Source organism: Corvus cornix, chromosome 4 (genome assembly GCF_000738735.6).
Source record: "Corvus cornix cornix isolate S_Up_H32 chromosome 4, ASM73873v5, whole genome shotgun sequence".
Classification (NCBI taxonomy): Eukaryota; Metazoa; Chordata; class Aves; order Passeriformes; family Corvidae; genus Corvus; species Corvus cornix.
In genome coordinates, this window is record NC_046334.1 from 4,408,651 (window position 1) to 4,420,752 (window position 12,102).

Genomic DNA, 12,102 nt, shown 5'->3' on the forward strand with positions numbered 1-12,102 from the left:
AATTCAGCAAATGGAAATGATTGATATGGATCATGTACAAGTCAGTGCTGAACAACTCATGATCCTCTTGTGTGAATTTAGATCTATCTTTGGTAGAGAAGGGAGAAGTGTTTGTGCCACTGCCCGACTGAATCCACTGTTCAAAAAGGGCTGTGCAGAGAAAAGCTGATATTCTCTCCATTATCCTACTGCACAGGATAAAAAAGGAATAATTTATTCAGTGTAGCAAAATATAAGTTTAGATACAGTTGAGTTACAGTAACAACAGAAAAGAAGAAAACTGCCTTGCTGACATAACTGGGTAGTAATTGTGCTGTTAGTTAATAAACACAGTTTTAAATGGTAGACTTAAAATTAAAAGTTTTGGGCGCAGCTTCACATTATGAGCAAGAATCTAACTAAAGGGCGGTGGTAATTATTTTAGATATTTTTTTAATGACGCGGTATCTCATGGTTTGAATGGCTTTTTGCCCTGTGGCAGTAAAAAAATACATTTGAGCCTCCAAATTCTTTTGAATCCAATATTAAAAAGCACCGTCATAAATATTAACGGTGTCTGCAGGCATAAATAAGAATGGCAGTATTTTCAAAGGCAGCTTAATAACCTGAACCACTCTAGAAAATTACATCCTGAATGTGTTTCATTCAAATTAAAAAAAAATGGTTTTCGTGGTCCTTTGTAATCTGTGACAGAGATGAGAAGCAATAATTTAATATTAACCCTGGGGGTAGCTCTGCCATGGCTGTATTATCTTTCAGCTTTCCTTGTTTTAGAGTTGTAAGACTCGATCTGAAATTTCAGGTGCTTTGTGTTGACATTTTGGAGAGAACTCAAGCTGTGCAGGAAACTAGCTCCAATGTCTTCAGATTATTTGAAGACTAAGCAAGTTGGAAAGTTTCAGGTTTCTTGGGTTTTAGATGACAGTGAAGAAGTTAATGATTTAAGTTTTTTAAAGTTTCATTACAACATCTGTTGACAGTTGTTTTCTGTTTTGATCTGTTTACAAAAGGATGCTTTCTAAGTAAATGCTTTATTTTTTGTTAAGTACAAAGTGTCTGAGATTAATTTCTAAGTTGCCTTCTTTTATGTGTGTGCTGACCTGTATATAAAACTGCTTCCCTGGAGAGAAGTTTACTGAGATCTTTTTGGGCTGTAGTATGTGATGTGTTAACTGGTTTAAGGCCATTCTTCCTTTGTTTCACTCACAAATAGTCAGGATTCATGTCTAAATCCCGTTTTCAGATGGGTGCCATACGCATTGCAAACTGCAACCTGCACAACCAGTCTGTTGGGGAAGGCGTCAGCGCGGCCATCCAGGACCTTCAGCTCAGACAATATGTTGAGCAGGTGAACAACTGCAGAACTGGCCTCCAGCCAATATTGAGGAGGGCATATTGGCTGGAAGCTGGCTCTGTCAACCTGGGCCTCATCACTGCTGACATCGCTTTAGCTGCAGATCATCCTTCTAAACACGAAGTGCAGAGGCATTTCTTGGAAACGCACGATAACCGAACCAAGAGGTGAGAGATGCGGTTGAGGGAGGTGCATTTAAAGGGATATCTTTGAATCTTGCTTTCGCTGAGCTTCAGCATGGTCATGTTTTTGTTTTATTTTCTGCTCTTCTGCCTTTTTTAGGTTGTGGTTTTTGTGGCCTGATGATAATTTGAGAAATAAGAGAAGCAAGAACAAGTGTGGCTGTCTCGGTGGTTGTCGATTCTTTGGTGGCACCTTAACGGGACTGGATTTTTTCAAACTTGAGGAATTGACACCTTCAAGCAGCTCTGCTTTCTCAAGCACAAGTGCAGAATCTGATATGTTTTATGGACAGTCTTTACTTCAGCCAGGAGAATGGATAATTACTAAGGAGATTCCTAAAATTTTAGATGGTGAGAATGCACTGTACTGTATTTTTACTCTATTTTGCCCAAAAGTATAGTTTCTTAATGTTTTGCTATTTATAGTGTTTATGAGTCTGGTACAACTGCTTGTGCTCTTGTGTCCTGACCCCTTCTAAGAGCAGACAGAGCTTGAGCAAGCTTTCATGTGCTGGATTTTTATATTAACATGCAACTCCTTTCTGAGTAAAAGAGTTTTTTGGCTTGTATCTGTTCTATGTATATAAAAGGGAGCCGACCAAGACAATCTGATATTTTGCTGCCATGATTTTATCAATTTTTGTCAGTACAACGTGCTAATATGTGCATGCATTTCAAACCTACGGCTTTTATTTAATAATGATTTTTATTTTAGTAGGCAGGGAAGAGTCCACTGCAGTTGTGTTATCAGATATTCAGTTTTTCTTTTCTGTCCCTGATCCTAGGTAAAGCAAATGGTGTCAAAAGAAAAGAATGGGACTGCAGATCTGTGGGGATAGAAATGGAAAGGAAAGCACAACACCTGAGCCTCCAGGTGCCGCTGCGCTCCCACAGCTCCTCATCCTCTTCAGAGGAAACGAGCAGCTCCAGTGCTGCCCTGCCCTTGCTTGCAGGGGAAAAGGACAGCCCCTCATCTACTGCTGAGGATCACCTGGGACAGAAGGAGTTCCTGCCCAGTGCAAAAAGGGAAGATGCTCATGGAAGGTTAGTACTCCTGTCCAGGTCGGTGCATAATTCAACTTTTGAATGCTCCAAGATGTAAGAAATTGATTTAGCAATTTTTAAAGCTGAAAAATGGTGCTGCTGAAATTCATTTCCTGGCTTGAATGCAACTTTGGATCCCTGACAGGGGATGGTTACCTGATTAAGGTAGAAAATCCAGCATGTAAAGACACCAGCACTTGCTGTTAAATGTTTGGCTTTACATCCTCTGTGTGTAGACAAGTGGCAGAATTCGGTATGCAGCCAGCATTATGAAGATAATGGTTACACTAACAGAAAGTCACAGAATCACTGATGCATTTGACAGGTTGTACAGTGTGGGAAGAGAAGCATTAGTAATGCAATGAGGAAGTGAAGTGTTTATTTTCGTTCCCAGTGTCGCGGTGGAGGGTGCAGAGGGCCGGCCTGTGTCCCCTGGCCCCCAGGAGAGGCCTGTGGGCCAGTCCCCCATGAGGTCCCCACTGAAAAGACAAGCGTCCGTGTGCTCCACCCGGCTCGGCAGCACCAAGAGCCTCACGGCAGCGTTCTATGGAGACAAGCAGCCCGTCCCCGTGGGAGTGCAGTTCAGCAGCGACGTGTCCCGCAGCGACGAGAACGTCCTGGACTCCCCAAAGCAGAGGAGGAGCTTTGGCTCTTTCCCCTACACTCCCTCAGCAGATTCAAACTCGTTCCACCAGTACCGCTCGATGGATTCCAGCATGTCCATGGCGGACAGCGAGGCTTATTTTTCAGCTGCAGAAGAGTTTGAGCCCATAAGCAGTGATGAAGGTCCAGGAACCTATCCAGGGAGGAAGAAGAGAAAAAAGCAAGCTCAGAAAACTGAATACAGTAGGGGGTCTATTTATCACAGTGTGGAAGGGCCCTTAACAAGCACAATCCATGGAGAAATTAGTCAGGATATGAAAACGTTGCCAATTAAGACTCATCCTTCCCAGGCTTCATTTGTTTCAGCTCTGGGAGGAGATGATGAGCACGTTGACAACATGTATGTCCTGGACTCTGAGAAGACTGTGGAACGTGAGCAAATAACTTCCCAGCAGCCTGTAATGGCATGTTACCAAAATTACCTTACACAGTTCCAGGTGATCAACTGGTCAGTAAAGCATCCAACTAACAAAAGAACTTCCAAATCCTCATTACATCGCCCTTTAGACCTTGACACACCAACGAGTGAAGAAAGTTCCTCATCTTTTGAGCAACTCTCTGTCCCAACTTTTAAGGTATGGAAGATGGAGGAGTAGAGAAAGGAGTAAGAAATCAAAATAACTTAAAATGGCTTAGTACCAGTTGTATGAATAAGCTAGAAGAAACTTGAATTTTCTTGGCTTTTAGTTAAGGAATACCTTGAACTTCTGACTTCAGATAGTGGGGCTGAGTGGCTGGGAGGTTGTGGACAAGGAAAGATGGAGTTCGAATTCTGTGGATGTGTGTTCTGAATTATCACTGTTGCACTAAAAAATGCTGGCTGTTGAGTGCTATACAGCTGAAGGATATTTATGTGAATTTTGTTTACAATATGTTATACCAAGTTGCAGTAACGTTACATTTAACGCTGATAAAGTATAATTTAGGCTCTCAGTGCTTTATTTCAAAATAAAATTGCAACTCAGATTTAGGAAATGATTATTTTTTTTTAAATGACCTGAGCATACATGCTTAAGGAAGGAGCTGAAATGAAGTACATGAAAATTAATGGAAATGACTTGATAGAAAATAGGTGTTTGAGCTCTGGAATGGAATTTGTTATCATTTGGCAGAAAAGGTTTGTGTTCATGCAAACCTTTTGTAGATTAGTATTTGAAGGGTTTTTTTTAAAACCAGTGAGTCAATGTTTATGTAAATGCTGTATAATCCGATTTTTCAAGGAATTAAAAAAGTAAACCTAGGAGTTCCTGTATCCTATATTGGAGAATCTGCTTCTAAGGGATTCTTTTAAGAAAAATGGCTTTAAGGCGAATTTTTAAAGATTCCTTGGTTGGGGAATTTTTCATATATGGAAGGAATGTAATAAATTTCTTTGCACTTTTATCTTAGATTGTTAAACAGGGTCTCACAGCTAACTCATTACTGGACAGAGGCATGCAGCTTACAGGATCAACATCCAAGTAAGTTGAACACAGCCTGACATTATTAGCGTATTTTTTAAGAGTAGGATTTTTCTGATACTTGTCTTAAATATTTTGGCTCCCATTAGCCCTTTCAAAATTTGATTTACAGCAGTAGTTTTCAGTACCTGATCTATTTCAGAACAGATCATTCTATTATGAAATATTTGGGTGTGGTCAAAAAGAAAGTACACAGTGCAAGCATTAAATTATTTCACTTGTACGTTTTCAGGATTGCAAATGGTGATTCAATTTAGATGAATTTGGAGGTGCTAATGGCAAGTGTCCATTTCTTTGCCAGAAGCTGAACTTGCGACTAGGGAGGGCCTTGCCCTGAGATTATATTTGTGTACTTTCTAAGCTATATGGTAGAAGAAACCTGCCATTACGTGGATTTTATTAAGAATTAAAATGTCACCAGAACACTCCTGTATTTGTTTTTCCAAAGCCTGATCATGAATGTGTATTTGACTTGTTTAGCACACCTTACACTCCTTTGGATAAGAAGTCTGCAGAGAATACAGATGATGAAACAATAACAGAGGAATGGACGTTGGATCACCCGGTCTTCCAGACACGGACAACGGCAATAGTGGAAGTAAAAGGAACTGTCGATGTAGTTCTGACTCCTCTTGTAGCAGAGGCACTGGATAGGTAACTTTATTTTGATGATACTAAAATTTTCTGAAATCACAGCTGTTCTGTTCAGCAAAAGCTTATGTAAAAGGATTGAATAATGTGGCTGCTGGAACAGCAGGGCCTGGTACCGAGTGGATGTAATTCTGCATTTCCTATGAGGTGACTGGAAGAATGGGAAGTGCCCTTTGTGTCTGCCAGTGCTTATTTTTTCCTCTGTAGTGTTAATTACACGTGGTTGATGGTGTGCCATGTGAAACTGGGAGTTTAAATGGTCTCTTGTGGCTGGTTTCCTCTCCCAGGTACATCGAGGCCATGGTGCACTGTGCCAGCTCCCGGCACCCGGCAGCGATCGTGGATGACCTGCACTGCAAAGTCCTGCGGGATGCTGTGCAGAACAGCAAGACCAGCTTCTCAGAAAATGTGAGGAAGGAACAAGGGAAATCCACATGGATTTGAGAGAATGGTCTATTCTGTATCTTACACAGAAAGTTTGAATTGAATTTAGTGTTTTGAGATATAGTAGCTAAATGTTATATTAATTTTGAATGCATACTTGCATACATTTTTATATTCAACTCCTACATACTGTCTTTCAGTGACCAAAAATCTCTTCCAGGATTGAAGTTTTTCTGTTTTGGATGGTCTAGTTCATAGCTACAGTAATTTACCTGAGATCAAATCACACATTCTGTTCTTTGAAATTACTATAACTGATATTCTTAAGTATTACATTCATCTCAGTGAGACGTTATTTATTATTCTACAGTAGTTAGGGAGAGCTGTGAAAGTGCCTGTGGGTTTTTTTGCAGTTCATCTGAGACTTTAAAAAATTAATTTAACTTAAAAAGAATTGTATGGTAGTTCTACAGAATTAGGAGTTCTTTCTGTCCAAGGTAATGACCATATTTATATTTTATGATTCTTTAGACTCCACAGTGTAGTGGACACTAATAATTTGCTTTATAGTAAGTTGTTTTATATAATTTACATGTGTAGACTTCAAACTTTTAGCTGAAGTCTGGTTGTTAAAGTTTACTGCAGAATGTCACTGCTGCCCTTATGGTTTTAGACCTACTGTACCTCTAAGTGCTGGAGCCTTTGTTCTGGAAAATCGTGGTAAATTGCCTAAAATAAAGTCAAAATCTCTTGCTGCTTCAGTGCTGATAAAATATCCTGTTACTCCTGAGCTCAGCAGCTCTTGAGTTTGTGCTAATAAATTATTTTCCTCCCCTCTTCAAGTTATCTTCGAAGCAGGACATCAGAGGAACAAAAATAGACACCACCACAACAGGAACAACAAACCAGGGACCAGCACAGACCAATCTCTCACTTAAGCAAGATAACGTGACAATTAAAGGTCTTCAGGCCAATGTTACTGTTCCAAAGGTAACAGCTTTTTTTTAGCTTATTAGTAGAAAAGTGCCTCACAAAATGACCCTTATTTTGCATCCCTGTTTGTTCCCCAAAAGCTGAAGTGAAGCTGTGCATTTGTGCTAGAGAACTAATGTTTGGAGTAGGATAGGCTGTTTTGGAGCTGCTTAATTTTATGATGGTAGAATGTGCAATAGTTATATAACAACCACTGTAGGGGTAACTGGCTGCCATGTCTTTAAATTATGTTCTAGGTGTGATGGTTTTATTTTTCTTTTTACTGAAAGTATAAGACAAGATTGTATCAGAAATTAGTGATTAATGTAACGCTTTTCTAAGTGTTTTTACTCTGATGCAATTCTGTGTACAGGTGAACCTGTGTTTGCTACAAGCATCTGTGGATGAATCCCCAGGAGTTTCTTCCAGCAAAACTGTGACTCACGTTTCCTTAGTAGCGTTGTGTTTTGATAGAATTGCTACTCAAGTTCGTATGAACAGGTAAGAATAGTTCATGTCACTATTTGTCACAACCTTTAGACATATTTGTTTATCTCGAGATTTGCTTAATTGTTTTTTCTCCCTGACACTGAAAAGGGGTATAGTTGAGGAGACTTCGAACAATGCAGAAACTGGGAGGAATTCTGTCACATTCGATCGTTACATCCAAACCAGCAAAATGCAGCCCCAGTCTTCTGGCTCACTGAGATCCAATTCTGGAGCAGAAAAAGGAAAAGAAATTGCTGCTAAATTGAACATCCATCGTGTTCATGGACAGCTTAGAGGTCTTGATACAACAGGTATTAAACAATATTAAAATGTGGAAATGTCAGCTTTCGTAGAATCAACTGGTTATAGTTGGTCTTTATCTTGTAGTTTGGTTGTGGCTTTTTTATCAACAGATAAAAAGCCACTTGCACCTGAAGGTTTTGCAGACATGTGAAAAAAGTTTGGGATGAATTATTTTCTGTGAGTCCACTAAGTGCTAGATTTAAACTTGGGCAAACTACAAACTGTCTAGACAAACTTGTAAGCAGTTTGTGTGGCAGATGTGTTGCACTGTAAATACTGATCTGCACTGCTGGAATTTGAGGCCTGAGCTCCCTTCCTCCCAGCTGATCTCTTTTCAGCTACCATTCTTTGTCACCTTATGCAGGGAATGAATTACACTTACTTGCTTTCTTACTGCTTTCTAACACTTTCAATGATGTGCCTGTTGTACCAGCAATTTCACCATGACAAGTTTTAAGTAGGTTTTTAACTAGAGTGGTTTTAAAACTGAAAATGAGATTACCCAGTTGACTTCCTCCTTGTTTGTGTTAAGGAAATGTCTTAAAGAAGCTATGAATTAAATTTTACTGTAACTCCTGATCCTGGGAAAACTAAACAGGAAAAGATGACCAAAAGTAGAGGCAGTTTTTGTTAAACTTCTTCAGTTTTGATGGAATCTATACCAGTTTTTAGTCAATCCCATGATGAACAGGAGTCTTTAGACATGAGGAAGTACTCTGTAAAGCCAGTATGATTAAAAAATACGCAATAAATAAATAAACAACAAAACTCCCACTGCTCTGCAAAGATGAGTGAGGCAATGAAATTTTGTGAGGAAAACAAAAACAGTGAGAGAAGACTAAAATGGTTACATCCGTTTCTACTTAGTTATGGGTAGAATCTTAGCAAAAGTGCCCTGTATCAGGTATGCTGCAGACAATCAAGAGGGCCAGTTTTGGCATTCTAACCAAGAAAAGTCACCATCTTCTATTCAAAAGGTTGGGAAGAGCCTTTCTTCAGATTTTAGCATTTCGTGTATACTTCAGAAGTGGATGCAGTTAGAAATTGGAGGCAGCGAGTAAGGATTAAAAGGGATATAAAGTGACTCAGTGTAGTTGTCTTCCTCATGTATTTGACATTTAGGTATAAAATTGTTTAAAATGTTGCTCAGTCCTTGTTTTTTTCCAAATTTAAAAATTTTCCTGCCTGTATTAACATACCAGGAGAAAGACTTTTTTTTTCCCTCTTTCTGTGCTTCTTTTTCTTGCTTGTGCTTCAATGTTAAACTTTTTCTTTCTTTCCCCCCCCCCCCGCCGCTTCCTATTTGCGGAATACTAAATGGATAACTCCCCCAAAACACTCTAAACTTCAGAGAGCTGTCTGCAGATGTAAAGTTTTTTCCATTTTGTAACAAAGTAGTAAATATGTTTATTTTCACAGATATTGGAACTTGTGCAATAACAGCCATTCCTTTTGGGAAATCAAAAGTTCTTTTTACTTTGGAAGAGTTGGATGAGTTTGCTTTTGTGGATGAAACAGATCAACAAGCTGTTCCAGATGTAGCTCGAATTGGTCCTAGTCAAGAGAAGTGGGGTTGGATAATGTTTGAGTGTGGAATTGAAAATTTAACTATAAAAGGTAAAACTTTAAAAGCTTTATATTATATATTATAAAGCTTTGTATTATTTTGTTTTATGAGATTACTGCCAATTCTGTTGTTAGGTCCTCTTGTTTAGCAATTACTTGATTAGAAATCGTTGAATCTAGGTGATACTGAATAGCACATGTCTGTGGTAAATAAATTTCATAGGTTATACAATAAAGACATTTTTAGTTGTACCACTTATATAGTGTATGAAATAATTTCATATGAACTGGTTTCATCAGTTTCTGAGCTTGAAGTGAAGGTTGAAATTGATGTTTTCACTAATCACTTAAATCCTGACCTCACCCACAAAAAGTGCATTATAGAGCCAGAGTTTTCTCTGGGAGGGGAAAGAAGCTAGCTTCAGAAAGAAACAAAAAACCCACAGTACATATGTATTTTCTATCATCCGGATTATTTTTTTCAGAGAATAGTATTTAAAAACAGTCTCTATGTGAATACTCTTCATCTGCTTGTGATAAACCATCGGAAGCTCGAAAGTGTAGTGATAAGTTGTTGAATGAAATGTTAATCCATCTTGCTTAACCAAAACCATGTGTATTTCTCTGCTTAAGTGCAGATCTTTTCTATGGGACATAACTTACAGCTGTTTATGTGCTGCCAGCCTTTACAGTCTGGGTACTTTTACAGGGGGAAGACAGTCTGGGGCAGTGTTGTATAACACATTTGGAGTCATGGGTAAATCAAGAGACACAGAGAGAGGTGGATTGCTTGCATCAAACAACTCTTCAGATTCCCCAACTGGTAGTGGTTACAACACTGATGTGTCTGAAGATAACCTCCCTTGTGACAGAATAAGTCCCTCTTCAGATATTAATGGAAATTCAGTTTCAGATGAGCAGGTATGTTCATACTGGGTAGAAATGATTGGTCACTCATACTGTCTGCTTAGACACTAAACTTCCAGCTTTCTGCAGGATCCCTTGGGAGGGTCAATGAAAAAAAAAAGTTACGAGCATGGTATAGTATGTTAGTGCTTTTAAGTGTAATAATTTTGGAAAACAATTTCCCTTCTTCTGACTTCACAATTCCTTTTTTTAAGGATGAAGGTGTTGAATCTGATGATCTGAAAAAAGATATCCCCTTGATGCCTCCTCCCCCTGACTCCTGCAGCATGAAGTTGACAATCAAAGAAATTTGGTTTAGTTTTGCAGCCCCCACCAATGTGCGCTCCCCAGCCCATATATATTCAAGGTATAATTTTACCTGATTTTAAAGAAAGAAAATGGCAGTTCTGCTTTAAGTTGCATTTGTATTTGGTAGGTTCTGAATGGAATTTCAATAATTTTTGAAGCTTCTCTGGAAATGGTAATTTTGAGTTTGTGTATATCACAGTAAGACTTGCTTCAGTTTTTTACTGTTGTCATTTCTATGGAAGTGCTGCTAAAAATTGTTAGCTAGGCATGATTAAAAGAAGAAAAAAGGTAGAGTAAAAAACCCAAATGAAACAAAAAGGCCTCACTAACAACTCTGGTGAGATGGAAATGTGTGAGGGATAAAGGCAGGGGAGGGTATTTGTTTTGGGTAGGTGAGATGCTAGTGAACAGCTCAGTGCTTTTGGTATTCAACCTGATATCCTCCATGATCTTACTGCCTTTGCACTATAAAGGTCAAAATACATCTTTCTAAGATTAGTTTTTCAGAGCCATATGATAGAAAATACTCTTCTGGTACTCTTGCCTCAGTCCTTTAGCTAAAGTCGTTCATGACATGTAACAACAGTTCATGTGGGATTCAGTCAGTGATGAGAATTTCAAACTGTATGATTTCAGTAGGGAATCAAATGGGAAAAGGAGAAGGAATAGCAGTAGCAAAAGTGGGAAGAACTGTGAGTGTGTGAGTGAGTAAAACAAAAATTGCCTTAGGTACTTTTTGCCAGCTTTTGTTTTCTGGGCAGTAAGTCTGTGTGTATTACTTTGCATCAGTGTCCCACCTCACTTGACTACTGTTCATAATAGCATCAGAAAATCCTGCTGATGGCTGCTGCTGCCTGTGAACACCCCTTTCTCTTTATTTTTCTCCACAGGCAGCTGAACCTCCTGAGCACTGCAACGCCTGCAGTTGGCGCTTGGCTTGTTCCCATTGATCAAGTGAAGTCATCATTAAATAAACTGGAAACTGAAGGAACCCTGCGAATCTGTGCTGTTATGGGGTGCATTATGACAGAAGCTCTAGAGGTAAATGACCTTTATAAAATCAATGAGCATATCAGAACAGGACAGTGTGATAGGTAATATATAGTTTTTGGAATTCCGGATATTTTCACTGGCAAACTTACAGCATCTCTTGTGAGCCTTTGGAATTGGTCACAAGAGTTCAGTAGCTGTGCTTTCTGTACACAGTCTAAATTTCAGAGCTGTTACTGCTGAGCGAATGTCCAGGTAAAAGAAGACTAAGAAATATGGCTGTAGTGCCTGGTATATTTTATGAAATAGATTTGTTTGCTGTTGGTTTGATTGGCACCATCTAGTGGGAAGATTTTGATGTGATACCTACGCCAAGATCCTGTCTTGCATTGTGAGATGGATGACCTGAGTGTGACGCTGGTTTGCTGCTCTACTCAAAAATTATCCTTTGCAGCAGTCTCTTATTCTTACCTCCCTTCCTATTTATTTTTCCTCCCTTCTTTCTAGCATTAAACCAAATTAGAAGAAGTGCCTGTTTTGTCTATAACTAGGAATGAGAAGTTTCTTTGGAAATTGCAGCTGGCTTTGCATATGTCTGTTAGTCCAGAAGTAACTTTATAAGGTCTGCAATTTGAATCCAGGCTTTTCTTTTATTGCTTCATATAAATAAATATGCATCAAGAATGATTTTTCACATACATTATTTCAAATAAGGTAGGTACCCATGAGGCAAATCTTTGTTGCAGAAGTTCAAAATGGGGTTAGAAGTTTGTTGTATCATAGATGAAATCTTGTCATTGATGCTCTGTTTGCAAGTATGTTTATATGT

The 12,102-nt window shown here is 38.9% G+C and overlaps 1 protein-coding gene across 11 annotated transcripts in view; it reads left to right on the forward strand.

Annotated features, from left to right (window-relative positions):
- The window catches only part of KIAA1109 (KIAA1109 ortholog), an 88,895-nt gene that overhangs the window by 37,154 nt on the left and 39,639 nt on the right, over positions 1-12,102 (forward strand). For all 11 annotated transcript variants that reach the window (XM_039550305.1, XM_039550295.1, XM_039550296.1 and 8 more), the window contains exons 25-38: positions 1,244-1,521; positions 1,637-1,887; positions 2,322-2,580; positions 2,975-3,818; positions 4,633-4,703; positions 5,184-5,357; positions 5,642-5,762; positions 6,582-6,728; positions 7,084-7,211; positions 7,308-7,510; positions 8,922-9,119; positions 9,778-9,989; positions 10,190-10,341; positions 11,174-11,324. In XM_039550305.1, coding sequence (XP_039406239.1) covers positions 1,244-1,521; positions 1,637-1,887; positions 2,322-2,580; positions 2,975-3,818; positions 4,633-4,703; positions 5,184-5,357; positions 5,642-5,762; positions 6,582-6,728; positions 7,084-7,211; positions 7,308-7,510; positions 8,922-9,119; positions 9,778-9,989; positions 10,190-10,341; positions 11,174-11,324 — 3,189 coding nt within the window. The remainder of the gene's footprint in view (positions 1-1,243; positions 1,522-1,636; positions 1,888-2,321; positions 2,581-2,974; positions 3,819-4,632; positions 4,704-5,183; positions 5,358-5,641; positions 5,763-6,581; positions 6,729-7,083; positions 7,212-7,307; positions 7,511-8,921; positions 9,120-9,777; positions 9,990-10,189; positions 10,342-11,173; positions 11,325-12,102) is intronic.